Source organism: Syngnathoides biaculeatus, chromosome 3 (assembly GCF_019802595.1).
Source record: "Syngnathoides biaculeatus isolate LvHL_M chromosome 3, ASM1980259v1, whole genome shotgun sequence".
Lineage (NCBI taxonomy): Eukaryota > Metazoa > Chordata > Actinopteri > Syngnathiformes > Syngnathidae > Syngnathoides > Syngnathoides biaculeatus.
In genome coordinates, this window is record NC_084642.1 from 23,514,144 (window position 1) to 23,528,258 (window position 14,115).

Genomic DNA, 14,115 nt, shown 5'->3' on the forward strand with positions numbered 1-14,115 from the left:
CGTTAGTAGCAGACACCGACTCAGGCGGTCTTGTATGTTTCTACTAGTTTTACCTGCTGCTTTGTTCCCTCTTGTTAGTCAAAATGCCGGCTCGTTGTATTGCTGGATATTGTTCGAACATTCGGGAGGATGGATTCATTCTTAATGCTTTTCAAAAATACCCGCTTCGTCCTGAAAAAGGGGTTGCACGGGTGCATAGGACAAGAGCTTCGTGGCTTCCAAATGACAATAGGTGTGTATACAGCTACTAAAAAAAACAATAGTTGGAAGGGGGGGTTGACGTAATGTAACAAAAGATCCGCGTACGTAAGTTAGGGGTGCTAAATGTGTCCATCTACCCTTTGGCGCTGCGTGGACAGCTTTGCCCGGGGTGGCTCATTACGGTGCCACCCGGGTGGCTCATACATAATGTCTGGGAGTCTGCTGTTAGTTAGAAGTGATTCGCATATGATCTAAATATGGCTCGAAATGAAATGAAACGGTAGAGTAATATTGCCCCAGTCACTTCACTCAATTGTGTCCGCGGCGGACAGCTTCAGCCAGGCTGGCTCATACTTACTGTCTGCAGTCACTCACATTTGACGAGCACGAACACGCTCGCACGCCTCCATGCTCGCAAATCTGCACAGTTGAGCATGAAAAATCACTCGCGTAAAATTTGTTACGAGGAGAAAAAATAGATATCGAAAGAAGTTGCTTATTTTGTGTAGGTTTGACATTAATTTACATGTTTCGTTCATAAACGTTAACTAAACAAGCCTGCTCCAAAACAACCCGTATTCACCCGGAAACAGGAAATGCAAGTCAAATGTACTAAGCATGTAAGGAAGTTAGGCCGAAAGCGCATGTTCGGAGCTGCTTCACATTCTGCGAGCGCATTTACGTCCAACGGCATTGACATAATGAGCCATGTCAAAGGAAATTCAGTTACACCAGGGGTGCTCAATGCGTCAATCATGACCCAAAGAAAAGACGTTAAACTATCATCCACCTCGTCACGTGATTCAGGTGTGGCCAATACACCAAGCGCACGCACATAAAGCCGCGTTCTCGCAAGCCGACCTCCTATTTACAGCAGTCCCACGATGCATGCCCCCCCCCACAATAAGACGTCATGATTGCCAACGGGAATGTTTATTACAATGTATCGCAAGCTTGTTGATTATGTTGAACTCAACTTTCAGCATCTTCATTACATTGCAGGTATAGACTATTCATGTTTATTTCTTGACGATTATGTTGAGCTAAACTTTAAGCATCTTTGCAGCTTTGGCAACGCCTCGTCCACGGCGGACGGCTTCGGCCGGGCTGGCTCATATATACTGTCTTGGAGTCTGTTGTTAGTTAGAAGTTGTTCGTATACCATCTAAATATGGCTCGAAACGATAGGGTATTATTTCCCCGGTCACTTCACTCGATTGTGAGATGTTCTCTTCTTTGAAAAGACCTCCCGTGTCCCATAGTAGGTGGCACAGCGTGTTTTCAATGGCGAATGTCGTGGTGTGACGTAATGAACAGACGTTGCAGGCAATATGGCTACCACTTGAATGTCGAATGAGACTGGATGCATGACGCGCTCTCCGGTCATATTTAGTTTTTCGTATAGTGAATAATGTTATATGTATTTTTCATTACAATAACTATTTTAGAATGTTTATAGGCTTGACTTGACCTTTAAGGTTACTGTTTATCTTGTGTTGGTAACAATTTGAGGCAATTTGAGCTTGTGGACATCCTTGTATAGGTCATCATTACAGTGACTGGCTGCGTATTGTTTGCCAACGAGCAGAAATCAAATCAAAACCAATCTTTAATGTACTGTAACATCTTCGTCATAAAAACTGTACTGTTGACCTTGATCAATTACAAAAACACAGCAAATTAAATGAAAATATTTTGGTAATTTACACATGGCAAAAGGCGTGTAAGGCAGGTAAAAACGCACATTACAACTATACAGAATTTTGCCCTATCAGCACTCATATGATTTTAAAGTCTAAAATGATCAAACTTTGTGGTTAGGAGATTTTTCTCATCTTTAGAGGAAATTGTGGCTGGGTGGCTGGACAGATACTTTATGCACCCCGTGAGGCAAATTAGATTTAGTAGCATCATAACAAGGTTTTAAAACTTTCCACATGACTAGGTGTTTCTTACAAGGAGTGAAATGGAAAAAAGATCAAGCTTTACAGTCACAGGCACACGGGCACACGGTTGTAATTTAGAAACAAGGATATGACGTTTTATGATGGGTTATTATTATTTTTTTTTTTAATCCTGGTGACAGGTTTTGCAGCTGATATTGGTGATCCAGTACAAGGTTCAAATAAGTAAATCAGTGGGGGATTAGTGACGGGATAGTGAAATACAGTACTTACTTACAAACAGCTATGGCAGTAGGGCTACACTAGCTAGCTCCCCCACTAGCATTAGCATTTTGAGTCATTTGATTGAACCATGTCTGCTAATTTTGTGAATGAGGACTCTTTTCTGGCTACCTCACATTTTGTCCATGCATGTCACCTGTTTGCTTGTTTTTCTTTCAGACCACAAATACTCAAAAATTTAAAATTGTACATCGCTAAAGCAATGCTCGCAATTTTATCAAAAGCAATATATACCAGCAACCCCTATAAACCAAGTGTGCCTTGCTCCACAGTACACCTGTGTTGCCTAAGGATGCTGAAAAATCACACAAAACCATTTTATTCGATGACTGAACAGTTATTTATTTTATATTTCATAACCATTTCCAATGGAAAGACCTAAATTGCTTACCCTGACTGAACCAAACTACTTGGTTGAAATGGGAACTTCAATCTTATAGCGATTCTCGACACTTGCCATCTGCTGAAAGTATCCAAAAAGTTACTTTTTTTAACATAGTTATATTTAAAATCAAGTAATTAGTAAAATAACTACAGTGAAGAAAATAAGTATTTGAACACCCTGCTATATTCCAGGAACTTGGGTAGGAGAATTTGCAATATAGGGTGTTCAAACTCATTTTCTTCATTGTAAGTTATTTTTTCAACATAACTCTGGCAGCACTTTAAACTACTTCAGTTTGTCCCTGGCGCTAATTTGTGTAACATCTGAACTTCTGAGTACTTGTGAGTAATGCAAGAAAGGAACGCTGTATGGGCATTCATTTGCTGCATAAATAAGAGAGGAAAAAAAAACTATAATTGAACCCATATGGCTCTCATCATCACCAAGGGAAACACTGAATGGTTCACTGGTCCAGGCAGGGTTGAAGCTGGCAGAGGCTCTTTGCTTTGGTGTATGTGACCTTGCAGTATAAGTGCTTGAGTGACATTCTCTACCAGTTAGTATGATTTGTGGAAGGTTAGTAATGGTTCTGAAGTACATGTCAGTTGTCGAGAGGAGGTTGTGTTCTCCACTTTTAAATTTTGTGTATCAATGTGCAATCTCGATGTGAAAATTGTGAAAAAGAAGTTGCTCTCTAGTTGTTGGGTTCTTTGAGTGTGATGACACTGTATTTAACATTAAGCACTCTGTCACATCAAACTGGTTAGAAACTAGGAGAGATGATACGAAGTGTTATTGATCTGTGGTCAGTTGAATGTCTGATCCTGGGGTATTGACTTCCTGTGTGATGCTAATTGTAGAAGACACACAAAAGCAGTTGACAGATATTAGAGCACGTAGTTGAACCTTTTGAATCCATTAGTACAGTTTGATCAATCCTCTGCCCAGTTGCTTTGGATTCAGCCACACCCCACCCCCATGTAGTTTGAGTAGCCATGCTCTGAATAGCGCTGCTACAAACGCTCGGTTGAAAACAAGTTAGCTGTAAGAGCAAAATGAATTTTACTTGCACTGTCCACACTAATGTATTTTCCATCTTTGAAACGCTTTTACATATTTTCTGCTGTTTCACTATTGAAATGAATTGAACAATTCTTCTTATGATAAAAAGATCAGAAGAGTCACTAAATGCAGCAACAATACAGTAGTGTTCAAAATAATAGCAGACCGATGTGACTAATCAGATTAAGTCACGTTTTTAGGATATTTTTTATTGCTACATGTCAAACAAGACCGAAAAGACACAGCATTCATAACATACACACTCTTAAGGCTGTGCAATTGGGAAATTTGTTGAAAGGGGTGTGTGAAAAAAAATAGCAGTCTGCCATTCAATCAGTGAGGTCATCATCAAAAAACTAGGGATTCAAGTGGCCTCTATTTAAGGATGAAGACAGCACATGTTGAACATGCATTTCTCCTTGAAAGCCTGAGGAAAATGGGTCGTTCAAAACATTGTTCAAAAGAACAGCGTACTTTGATCATCATGAATGTTGGGTCTTCTGAGAATCTACTGCACCTACTGGTAACTTATAGCAATAACAAATATACTGAAAAGATGGATTAATCTGGTTAGTCACATTGGAGTGCTATTTGAACACTACTGTATCTGTAAGTTGACAACACTAAATACAAGTTGTAGCTCTTTTTTGTTTGCATTGCTGTCACATGTGCACATAAATATGAAAGCAGTGGATACTTTATGTGTTATTTTGATTTTATTTTGGGCCTGTAGGAGGCTGAACAGTACTGATGTGGCCCACGGGCTGCACTTTGCATGGATGTGCTGTAAGTCACGAGTACATATCTAGCCAAACAAACTTTTTCTAAGACATTAAATACTGTACCTAGAGTTTATTTTTTATTCTTGTTAAAAGTGAATTGAATTATTGTTTTGATGTAGTTCATGACACTCATTATTCTCCTGAGCTGGTTCTTTGCATATGCTGTCTTTTGGAACCAGTAATTAAGATGTGTTCCATTAATTCAACAATTTAAATGTTTATAGTTTACTGTAATGACCACTCATGAGATACGACTGTAAGCCATACTGATGTGGAGGAAATTCTCAACTGATAATCTGAAGTCACGGCTTTCTGTGCCGGTTAAATTGCATTGTGTCATACATTAGGCAGAAGAAAGCATGTTTTTTTTCCCCAAAAAAATATTCAAGAGATCTATTTATTTATTTATTTTTCCAAGAGAGTAGTTTCCACGACTGGACAGGGACAACAGGCATGTCTGACCGTGGGAGTAAAGACCTAAAATGACACATGCATCCAGACAGACACTCAGTGATAAAAACACAGACAGCTCTTCTCAGCAAATTTTGAACAGTACGATTCTGTGGCTTCTAGACTTGCTTTTGAACTCGGGCACTTATTTCAATTAATCAAATTTTCAGAGAAAGCAGCTATTGTTCTGCATCACAGTGGAGGAATGTGGAGAAACGAGAAGTCTGTGAAGCTCCTACTTGTAAACTTTGGATTTAATTACAATGTGGGAATCACGTGGAAATTGTCTGGCGCAGATGTGCCTCTGTGTGTGCTGTGTCTCTGCAAGTGGGGAAGTGAGGGTTTATGCTCCTGTCCCTTCAGATAAAGTTTCAGCACTGTGCTGAGACCCCATAGACGCAAAGGAGAGTTGATGAGGTACTACAAAGAAGATTAAGCTTCGTTTTTACAGGCCTATGAATCAGATGAAGTAAACGATGGGGTAAATGACACTCAAGGATCACTAGTATAGATGATAAAGGTTAAAGGTGAGTAGAAAATGAGCTCTGAAGCTGGTAGGTTCTTTTTATATATGGTGACATAGGCTGGCAGTCAACGGGTGGAAAAGAAATCATCATGAGCCTTCCCCATTAAAGAATGATTTGGCCTCATATTTAAATGTTTTGAAAAACAGAGTCTGAACCAAGCCAGTATATAGGGGTGTGTCTGTTTTGTTCACATTAGTTGAACTGTATGTGGCACAAACTGGGCACAAAAGAGTGTGAAAATAAATCATAGATTCCTGCAATTTTCCTCCTCTACATTACAATTTAATATCTGCTTTTTTAAAGGCCCTCTTCACATGTATTAAAATGAATTTGTATTACAATAAGTGAATTTGTATTATAATAAACAATATCAGATTTATTATACATAAATTTTTTGGGCCTTTAGGTTAACTTTACACTAAGATAAAGGAAATTGAACCATGAATTAATATGAATGACATTTATTTTTATACGATGATTGGGAACAATAAACCAATGTGATCAGAAATCTGTTTACAAAGATGAGAGATATGACTCTGTCAGTACTAGACTGTTACAAAATCCCTCAGTAATCTTTAGAGACATGGGTTATAGTGCTGTGGACTGGATATCATGAGGAATAGGTTATAGGTTGGAATAGGAATAGGTTGGCTAAGCCTTTATGATTTTGATTTCGTAAAACAAGCATGAAAGATCTCGTTCTGTGCTCCGCAGGTAACGTTATGCTTAGAATCAAAGACAGCAATGATGGATGCTAGCGCCACTACTGGTTTAACAACATTTGTACTCTGTGACTCTAAAAAGAAACTTCCGTGAGCACACACAGCCATGTTTCTCCTGAAGCTGACACAACAATCAGCAGTTGAAGTAAAAAAAAAAAAAAAAAAAATGAAAAGTTGTCATGGTCTATTTAAATGATTACTTTCATATTGGCGGCGGCACAGTGCCTCAGTTGTAAAGTGTTGGCCTCACGTTTCTGAGGACCCGGTTCCAATCCGGCCTCGCCTGTGTGGAGTTTGCATGTTCTCCCCGTGCCTGCGTGGGTTTTCTCCGGGCACTCGGGTTTCCTCCCAATTCCCCAAAACATGCAACATTAATTGGACACTCTAAATTGCCTCTAGGTGTGATTGTGAGTGCACCTGTTTGTCTAGATGTGCCCTGCGATTGGCTGGAAACCAGTTCAGAGTGTACCCTGCCTCCTGCCCGTTGACAGCTGGGATAGGCTCCAGCACTCCCGTGACCCTCGTGAGAATAAGCAGCTAAGAAAATGGATGGACTTTCATATAGGCCTCCCAGTGGACGACTCGTTACCACATTGGCCTCACAGTTCTGACAACCCGGATTCCAATCCTGCCTCTCCTGTGTGGAGTTTGCCTGTTCTCTCTGTGCCCGAGTGGGTTTTCAATGGCAGTTTCCTCCTACTTCTAAAAAAAAAATGCATGGTAGGTTTAATTAAAGAATCTAATTTGTCTGTGAGTGTGACTGCTCATTTACTGTATATGTGCCCTGAAATTGGTTCGCGACTGGCTCAGTATGTACACCTCCTCTTCCTGAATACACTCCAACAAATCTTGAACTGAGTGAGGATCAGTGGTATGGAAAATAAATGAACGAATAATTTGATAAATAAAGATACTGGGTGTGCCAGCATGATGGCACAGCTGGTTAGAGCGTTGTTCTCACTGTTCATAGGACCGGGGTTCAAATTTCAACCGCACCTCTGTGGAGTTTGGATGTTGTCTCTGGCATTCCGGTTTCCTCTCACATCCTGAAAAACATGCATTAATTGGAGACTCTAAATTGCCCCTAGGTGTGATTGTGAGTGTGACTGTTGTCTGTCTCTATGTACCTTGAGATTGGCTGGCAACCAGTTCAGGGTAACCCGCCTCCTGCCCAATGATGGCTGGGATTGGCTCCAGCAATCACGGCTCAAAAAAATGGATACTGGGTATGTGTATCACAAGGGTTGCAGGAGTGCTTGAGCCTATCCCAACTAACTCTGGGCACAAGGCAGACTATACCCTGAATTGGGCTCCAGTCAGTCAGAGGGCACATATCAACACCATCACTGAGTGAGAATCAATCCCATGCTGCCTGCACTAAACTCAGGCGTGTGTACCACTCCCCTATCAGTGACCCTCTTTTTTTTTTTTCGTTACATATATATGTATATATACAGTGAAGAAAACAAGTATTTGAACACCTTGCTGTATTGCAAGTTTTCCCCACTTAGAAATCACAGAGGGGTCTGAAATTTTCATGGTAGGTGCATGTCCACTGTGAGAGATTATCTAAAAAGAAAAATCCAGAAATCACAATGTATGAATTTTTTTTTAACAATTTATTTCTGGAATACATCTGCAAGTAAGTATTTGAACACCTGAGAAAACCAATGTTAATACTTGCCCCACTACTCCAAACAAATCTCTATATCAGACAGGTTTCTGGGCTGTCGCTGAGAAACACGGAGTTTCAGCTCCCTCCAAAGACTTTCTATTGGGTTTAGGTCTGGAGACTGGCTAGGCCACGCCAAACCTTGATATACTTCTTACGGAGCCACTCCTTGTTTTTTCTGGTTGTGTGCATCAGGTCATTGTCATGTTGAAAGACCCAGACATGATCCGTCTTCAGTGCTCTGACTGAGGGAAAGAGGTTGTTCCCCAAAATCTCACAATACATGGTCGCGGTAATCCTCTCCTTAATACAGTGCAGTCGTCCTGTCCCATGTGCAGAAAAACACCTCTAAAGCATGACGCTACTACTTCCATGCTTCACAGTAGGGATGGTGTTGTTGGGATAGAATTCATCATTCATCTTCCTCCAAACACAGTGAGTGGAATTATGACCAAAAAGTTCAATTTTAGTCTCATCTGACCACAAAACTTTCTCCCATGACTCCTCTGTATCATCCAAATGGTCATTGGCAAACTTAAAACAGGCCTTGACATGTGCTGGTTTAAGCAGCGGAATCCTTCCATGCCACACATGATTTCAAACCAACAGTCACCTTGGAAACGGTGGTCCCAGCTCTTTTCAGATCATTGACCAAGTCCTGTTGTGTAGTCCTTGGCTGATTCCTCACCTTTCTAAGGATCATTGAGACCCCACGAGGTGATATCTTGCATGGGGCTCCACTCCGATTGAGATTGACCGTCATGTTTAGCTTCTTCCATTTTCTAATGATTGCTCCAACAGTGCACGTTTTTTCACCAAGCCGGTTGGCAATTTCTCTGTAGCCCTTTCCAGCCGTGTGAAGTTATACAATTTTCTCTGGTGTCTTTGGACAGCTCTTTGGTCTTGGCCATGTTACAAGTTTGAGTCTTATTGATTGTATGGGGTGGACAGGTGTCTTTATGCAGCTAACTACCTCACACAGTTGCATCTGATTTAGGATAATACATGGAGTGGAGGTGGATTTTTAATGGTGGACAAACGGGTTTTTGAAGATCAGAATTCTAGCTGATAGGTGTTCAAATACTTATTTGCAGCTGTATCTGTCACGAACGGGGCACGAGGGCGGACCCAAATGCACAACTCCAGAGACACGCAGACGGTGCAGAGGAAACCTTTATTCAGTCCAAGGTCAGTGTTCAGCCAAGCAGTCCAAACCAGGCAGAAGTTATAGTACGGCAGGCTTACAAGGGTGGTCAGTGGACAGGCGTGGGTCGGTGCACGTAGAACAGAAGTCAGGCAAGCACGAGTGTGGGAACGAGGCATCAAGGACGACGATCTAGCGGAGGACAAGTCGTCACCCAAGTCCTATATATACTGGGCGTCATCAACTGTAACACGGTGCAGGTGTGCTCTGACTAATTGTCTGGCCAAGCCCAGCCTGGGCAGGAAGCCAGGAGCATGACAGTATCACACAAATAAGTCATTAAAAAAAATCATACATTGTGATTTCTGGATTTTTCTTTTTAGATTATCTTTCTCACAGTGGACATGCACCTACAATCACAATTTCAGACCCCTCCATGATTTCTAAGTGGGAAAACCCGCAATACAGCAAGGTGTTCAAATACTTATTATATTCACTGTATATATCATTGGAAAAACATATCTGTAAATTCCAAAAGGATTTAAAGAATACCGGATTACCAGAGACGTTTCCACTTGTTAAAAAAAAAAACAAAAAAAAAAACCTGCACATATTTCGAGGACAGAATACTAAGAATACTTGATAGAAAGCTAAACCCGGATATTTCATAGATTGAATAAATCCTCTTTTCTACTTGTCAGTCTGGTGGCATATGGCCAGAACAACACTTATTGAAGCGTTTGAGATTCCGACATGAATCAGCTTTTCCATTAGCAATCAATAAAGTATGTTAATGCTCTTCCAGCAAGCACATTCATAAACCTGCATGAGGTAAGGGAAGTATCAAATTGTCTGATTGTCTGATTCATGCTTCTGTCTTCCATCTCATCTGAATTAGCTGTCAGAAACTCTTTTCAGAGTTCAAGGCAATAAAATATAACAACCCACGCTCAATCAGAATGTTCAAAACAGAATATAACTTGCCAACCTTTGAAGAGTCATATATCTTCAGCATTTTTAACATTTGTACATTGCTGCCAGCAACTCCCTAGATGTTCTGCACATTTCAATTTTTTGGGGATTTATTTTGGTTACACAGTTGTAAGCAGCACACGAACTGCAGTTGGATTCCTGCCGAGTTGAAGAAACTGAGTCTGAATGCTTTGAGCTAAGGTGAGATGACATGAAAGCAAAGATGTAAAATTTAGTGTGTAGCCTCTTTCAGACACAAATTGTGCAACATTGCTTAAACATTGAGCCCACCAAGCTGCAGACTTGCTTATTTTTACAGGGGTTAAGAACAGCAGCAAGATACCACCTAAGTGTGGGCAAATGCACCATCCAGTGTTCTGTCATGCTGGTATTTTAAATCAGTTAAGCACTTTATTTGAATTTGCAACGCTTTTTTTTTTTTTACTTACTTGCTCTTATTTTGAAATTCACAGCCCTAAATTTATTTACTAAATGAGAAAACACACAGTTGTCAAAACATAACCATAAAGAAATTAATGGTAATTAATGGTGGCAATTGATATGAACATGTAGCATTTTTTTATTGCATTAATCCAGCCTTTTGTCCTTATTGGATTAATGTCAGTAAATAAAGAATTACAAATACGAAAAGCCGAAAGACAGATTTGCTAAATAAACTTGTAAAATGATGGCAAAAAGGCTGATTTTTAAAAATACTAAGTTTCCTTGTGATATCCAATCCTAGTTTTTAAACTATCTTCAAATGTAACTAACTCTTTCTCCCGACAAAAAATATCAGGTAGAAGAGCACCATGATTTACCAAAAGAGAAATACTCTCTGTTCTTTAATCTGCCACTGAGGAGTTGTAACCAATCAAAAAGGGGACAGCAGGAACACGACAGGCCAAAAAGCATGAACATTGGAGATTAGGACCCCATTCTGCCCTTCTCTGTCATGTCATTTCCTCACTCCAGAACTTCATCAACTCATCTCAGCATCTAGTCCTCCATCCCCTTATCTTGCTCCTCACCTTATTTTAATCCAAGAATTTCCCATTTATTTGTCATGAGGTGGACTTTTTCTTGCTTCACTCAGCATGTTTCCCTTCAAGTCCATCTCCTCATGCCTTGTATTTTCCTTTTTATGTCTTTCTGTCCCAAGCTTTGATTGGAGCTTTGGATACATTTGCATAATCCCCCCCCTCCTTCTCTTTCGTCCTCTATTTGCCTCGGTTTTCCAAAAACCCCTGCCCAGTCCAGGCTGTTTTCTCTCCTCCCTCTCCTTCATTATCTGTAGCCCCTTCAATAAATGAAGCTGGCACAGAAACTACATGTTTAGAGGCTGATAAGGGCACAAAAAGAGAGATAAATAACAAGAACTTAATTCAACCTTCTTTGAACAGTAGATCTTTACAAGCTTGTTTGAGGGGATTTGAAATGGATTTCGCCGTTTCTCAAATTGTTAGGACACTGGCTCCAGTGGAATGACCCCTCGATAACCTTGAGTCAGAAACAGTGCACTGACTAAATAATGATGATATAATGTTCACACTATGGTGTAGTTGGTTAGTGTGGTAGAGTTATTGTTCAAAAACAACTACTTCATCCAAAAACACATACTACATTACTTTGAGTAGCTGTATTAAAATCCATCCTTTGCTGGATGTCACTTTTTTATTTTATATAGTCATTGGCCCTATATGAGAACTTTGATCAATTGTGTTCTGTAGTTTGGACTGAATTAGCTTTTATGATGTTTTAATAATATATAGAGATGAACATTCAAGACTTTGGTATTTCAAAATCCACTATCAACAACAGATTTTCCTCGCTCATAACTGCATTTACAGCTCATTTTTTATGGTCACTCTCAAATGCAAAGCTTAGACATGTAGGCAAACAATCACAAACCTCACTTCTGTTTGCCGTAGATTGACAGCTGAAGGGTTAGTGATCACTCCCTTAAGGGAGATGCACATACTACATACACAGTTCGAAAAAAATGTGGGCGTAAGCAAGTGCAAAATCTTCACATTCGACATTTAGTGGCAACTAATTAATCATCCTTCATGATTTGGAAGTTTCTGGATTAAGAGAAAAGGATCTGCAATAGAATGAGGTGTTGTTCGGGTGGCAAAAATTGCAAAAAAGCTATTCTCCTGTCTCTGGCTCAGCAACATGGCAAAATATATGTGAGCAGGCCAAAAGCTCTCCCTCAGAGACAATTTTCAATACATCGGGAAACATTGTAAATTCTTAGAGGTCCTGTCTGAAGCCAAACATGCTTAACAAGCTAGCGTTCCTTTCAGAAAATCTATATCCAATGTACCGAAACTAGACTAAAGGCCTCTTTATACTAGTGCGTGCGGCGAGCACATGACTCCAGTTCTCCTGTGTCAAATTTACCTTTTTACTCCAGCGCAACCCACACTCACAGTTTTGAAAATGTTCTGCAGTTCTTCTCCAAGTCAGCAGTGTAGCTGTAGCTGGTATTGGCCAGGACGACACAGCGTGGCTTTTCCTCAGCACATTTTGGTCATTTCCTGTAACCATTTTTTCTTTCCTTTCCATAATAATGAACAAAGCAACAATGGCGACCGTGGAAGCGTGAACAAATGGACCAGAAATACCTGATGATACATTTAATTATGCTGGAAATTGATCGAGAAGGCAGAAACGTAGGATATATGTGGAGCCGAGAGGAACAGTGAGTACGTCATCACAGCATGTGACTGAAGCTGGCCAATCACGAGAGATAAGCTCCGCGACTTTCCCCACGCAGCAACTTTGACGTGTGCGCAGAAAGCTACGCAGAACTACTGCGCGAGGCCATGCCTACGTTACGTGATTCAATGCACACCTACCTCTGTATTTATTGGAGATTTATGTAAATGTTGATGACTGAAATGAGATCCAATCAATAACACTGCACTTTCCACATCCTTGTGTAGTATCGTCGTAATTTTTCAGAAAAAAAATGCTTGATTTTCAATGAACCCACAGTCATATCATATCGATATTGAGATCTCTGCCATCTGTCAAATACAAAGTTTTGTCCCTCTCTTTCAGCCCTGTTTGTAGTATTGGTAATAATAAATCAACAATATGTTAACTGTTGCTGTGTAGAGCTGCACTGAATCACGAGACATTTATGATTAGGGCACGACCCAATGGCTTGAATTAAGCGGTCTCGCATCGCAGTTTGTTTGTCAATATTATCATTTTAAGCCTTAAAAAGCACATTGAAATGCCAAACTCTAAATCAGTTTTGTTGCAGACACGGCCATGAAGATGGCAGCACGCAAGGGCTTATGTGACATGACGAGTTTACATCACAGATGCATGGCCACACAAGTGAAGCGAATTGGTAAAGGAGCGCAAAGATAGCTGTTGTAAGATCCAACGCCGCACCAAAAGGAGCGCCCATTGGTTGTTACACAGACTTTTCTCACTGCCAAGTATGACGGCCTTTTCCGGGACCTGAGAGCCGAAGATGAAACTCACAGTGTAAATCAGTGAGATTGTTAGTCTACATTACTAACAAAACATTTGCCCTGAGGGGTGCGTATTGTCTCTGTTAATTATGACTTCCGTCAAATGCGTGGTTGTCTCTTTTACTTTGACACGTACAGTATTGCGCAAACATAGCGGTCCATACGGAGTGCGTTTTTCTCACTGTAGTCACTGTCCATGGCCACTCTCGTGATCGGTTAGTGTTAAAACTTTGAGCCAAATCAGAGTAAAACATGGTAAATGTGACCAGAGAATAGGAATCAGTGTGGATTGTCATATTTGAACTTTGCAAAAAGTTCATGATAGCTAATTCAGATAAAAGATGGTAGACAGAAGCATTAAATCAGCCTCAGCTTGCTTGTTTCCACTACACCATGGGTGTTTTTGAACTATCATGTATTTTTTTCCATCATTCCCTAACTCCCCACAGTGAGGAACACAGAAATAGAATCAAGAATAAAGATCAGGTTACAAAAACTTTTGTGTATAGAATTTTCAG

General features: G+C 40.3%; 1 protein-coding gene across 3 annotated transcripts in view; it reads left to right on the top strand.

Annotated features, from left to right (window-relative positions):
- lrp4 (low density lipoprotein receptor-related protein 4) overlaps window positions 1-14,115 on the top strand; it is a 125,461-nt gene that overhangs the window by 55,703 nt on the left and 55,643 nt on the right. The window contains exon 1 of one of the 3 annotated variants that reach the window (XM_061814898.1): window positions 12,681-12,810. The exons of 1 other annotated variant lie outside the window; for it this stretch is intronic. In XM_061814898.1, the coding sequence (XP_061670882.1) occupies window position 12,810 (1 nt within the window). In that variant the 5' untranslated portion in view covers window positions 12,681-12,809. Of the gene's footprint in view, window positions 1-12,680; window positions 12,815-14,115 lie in introns of those variants that run through there. One more of the 3 variants, XM_061814899.1, reaches the window with a different exon arrangement.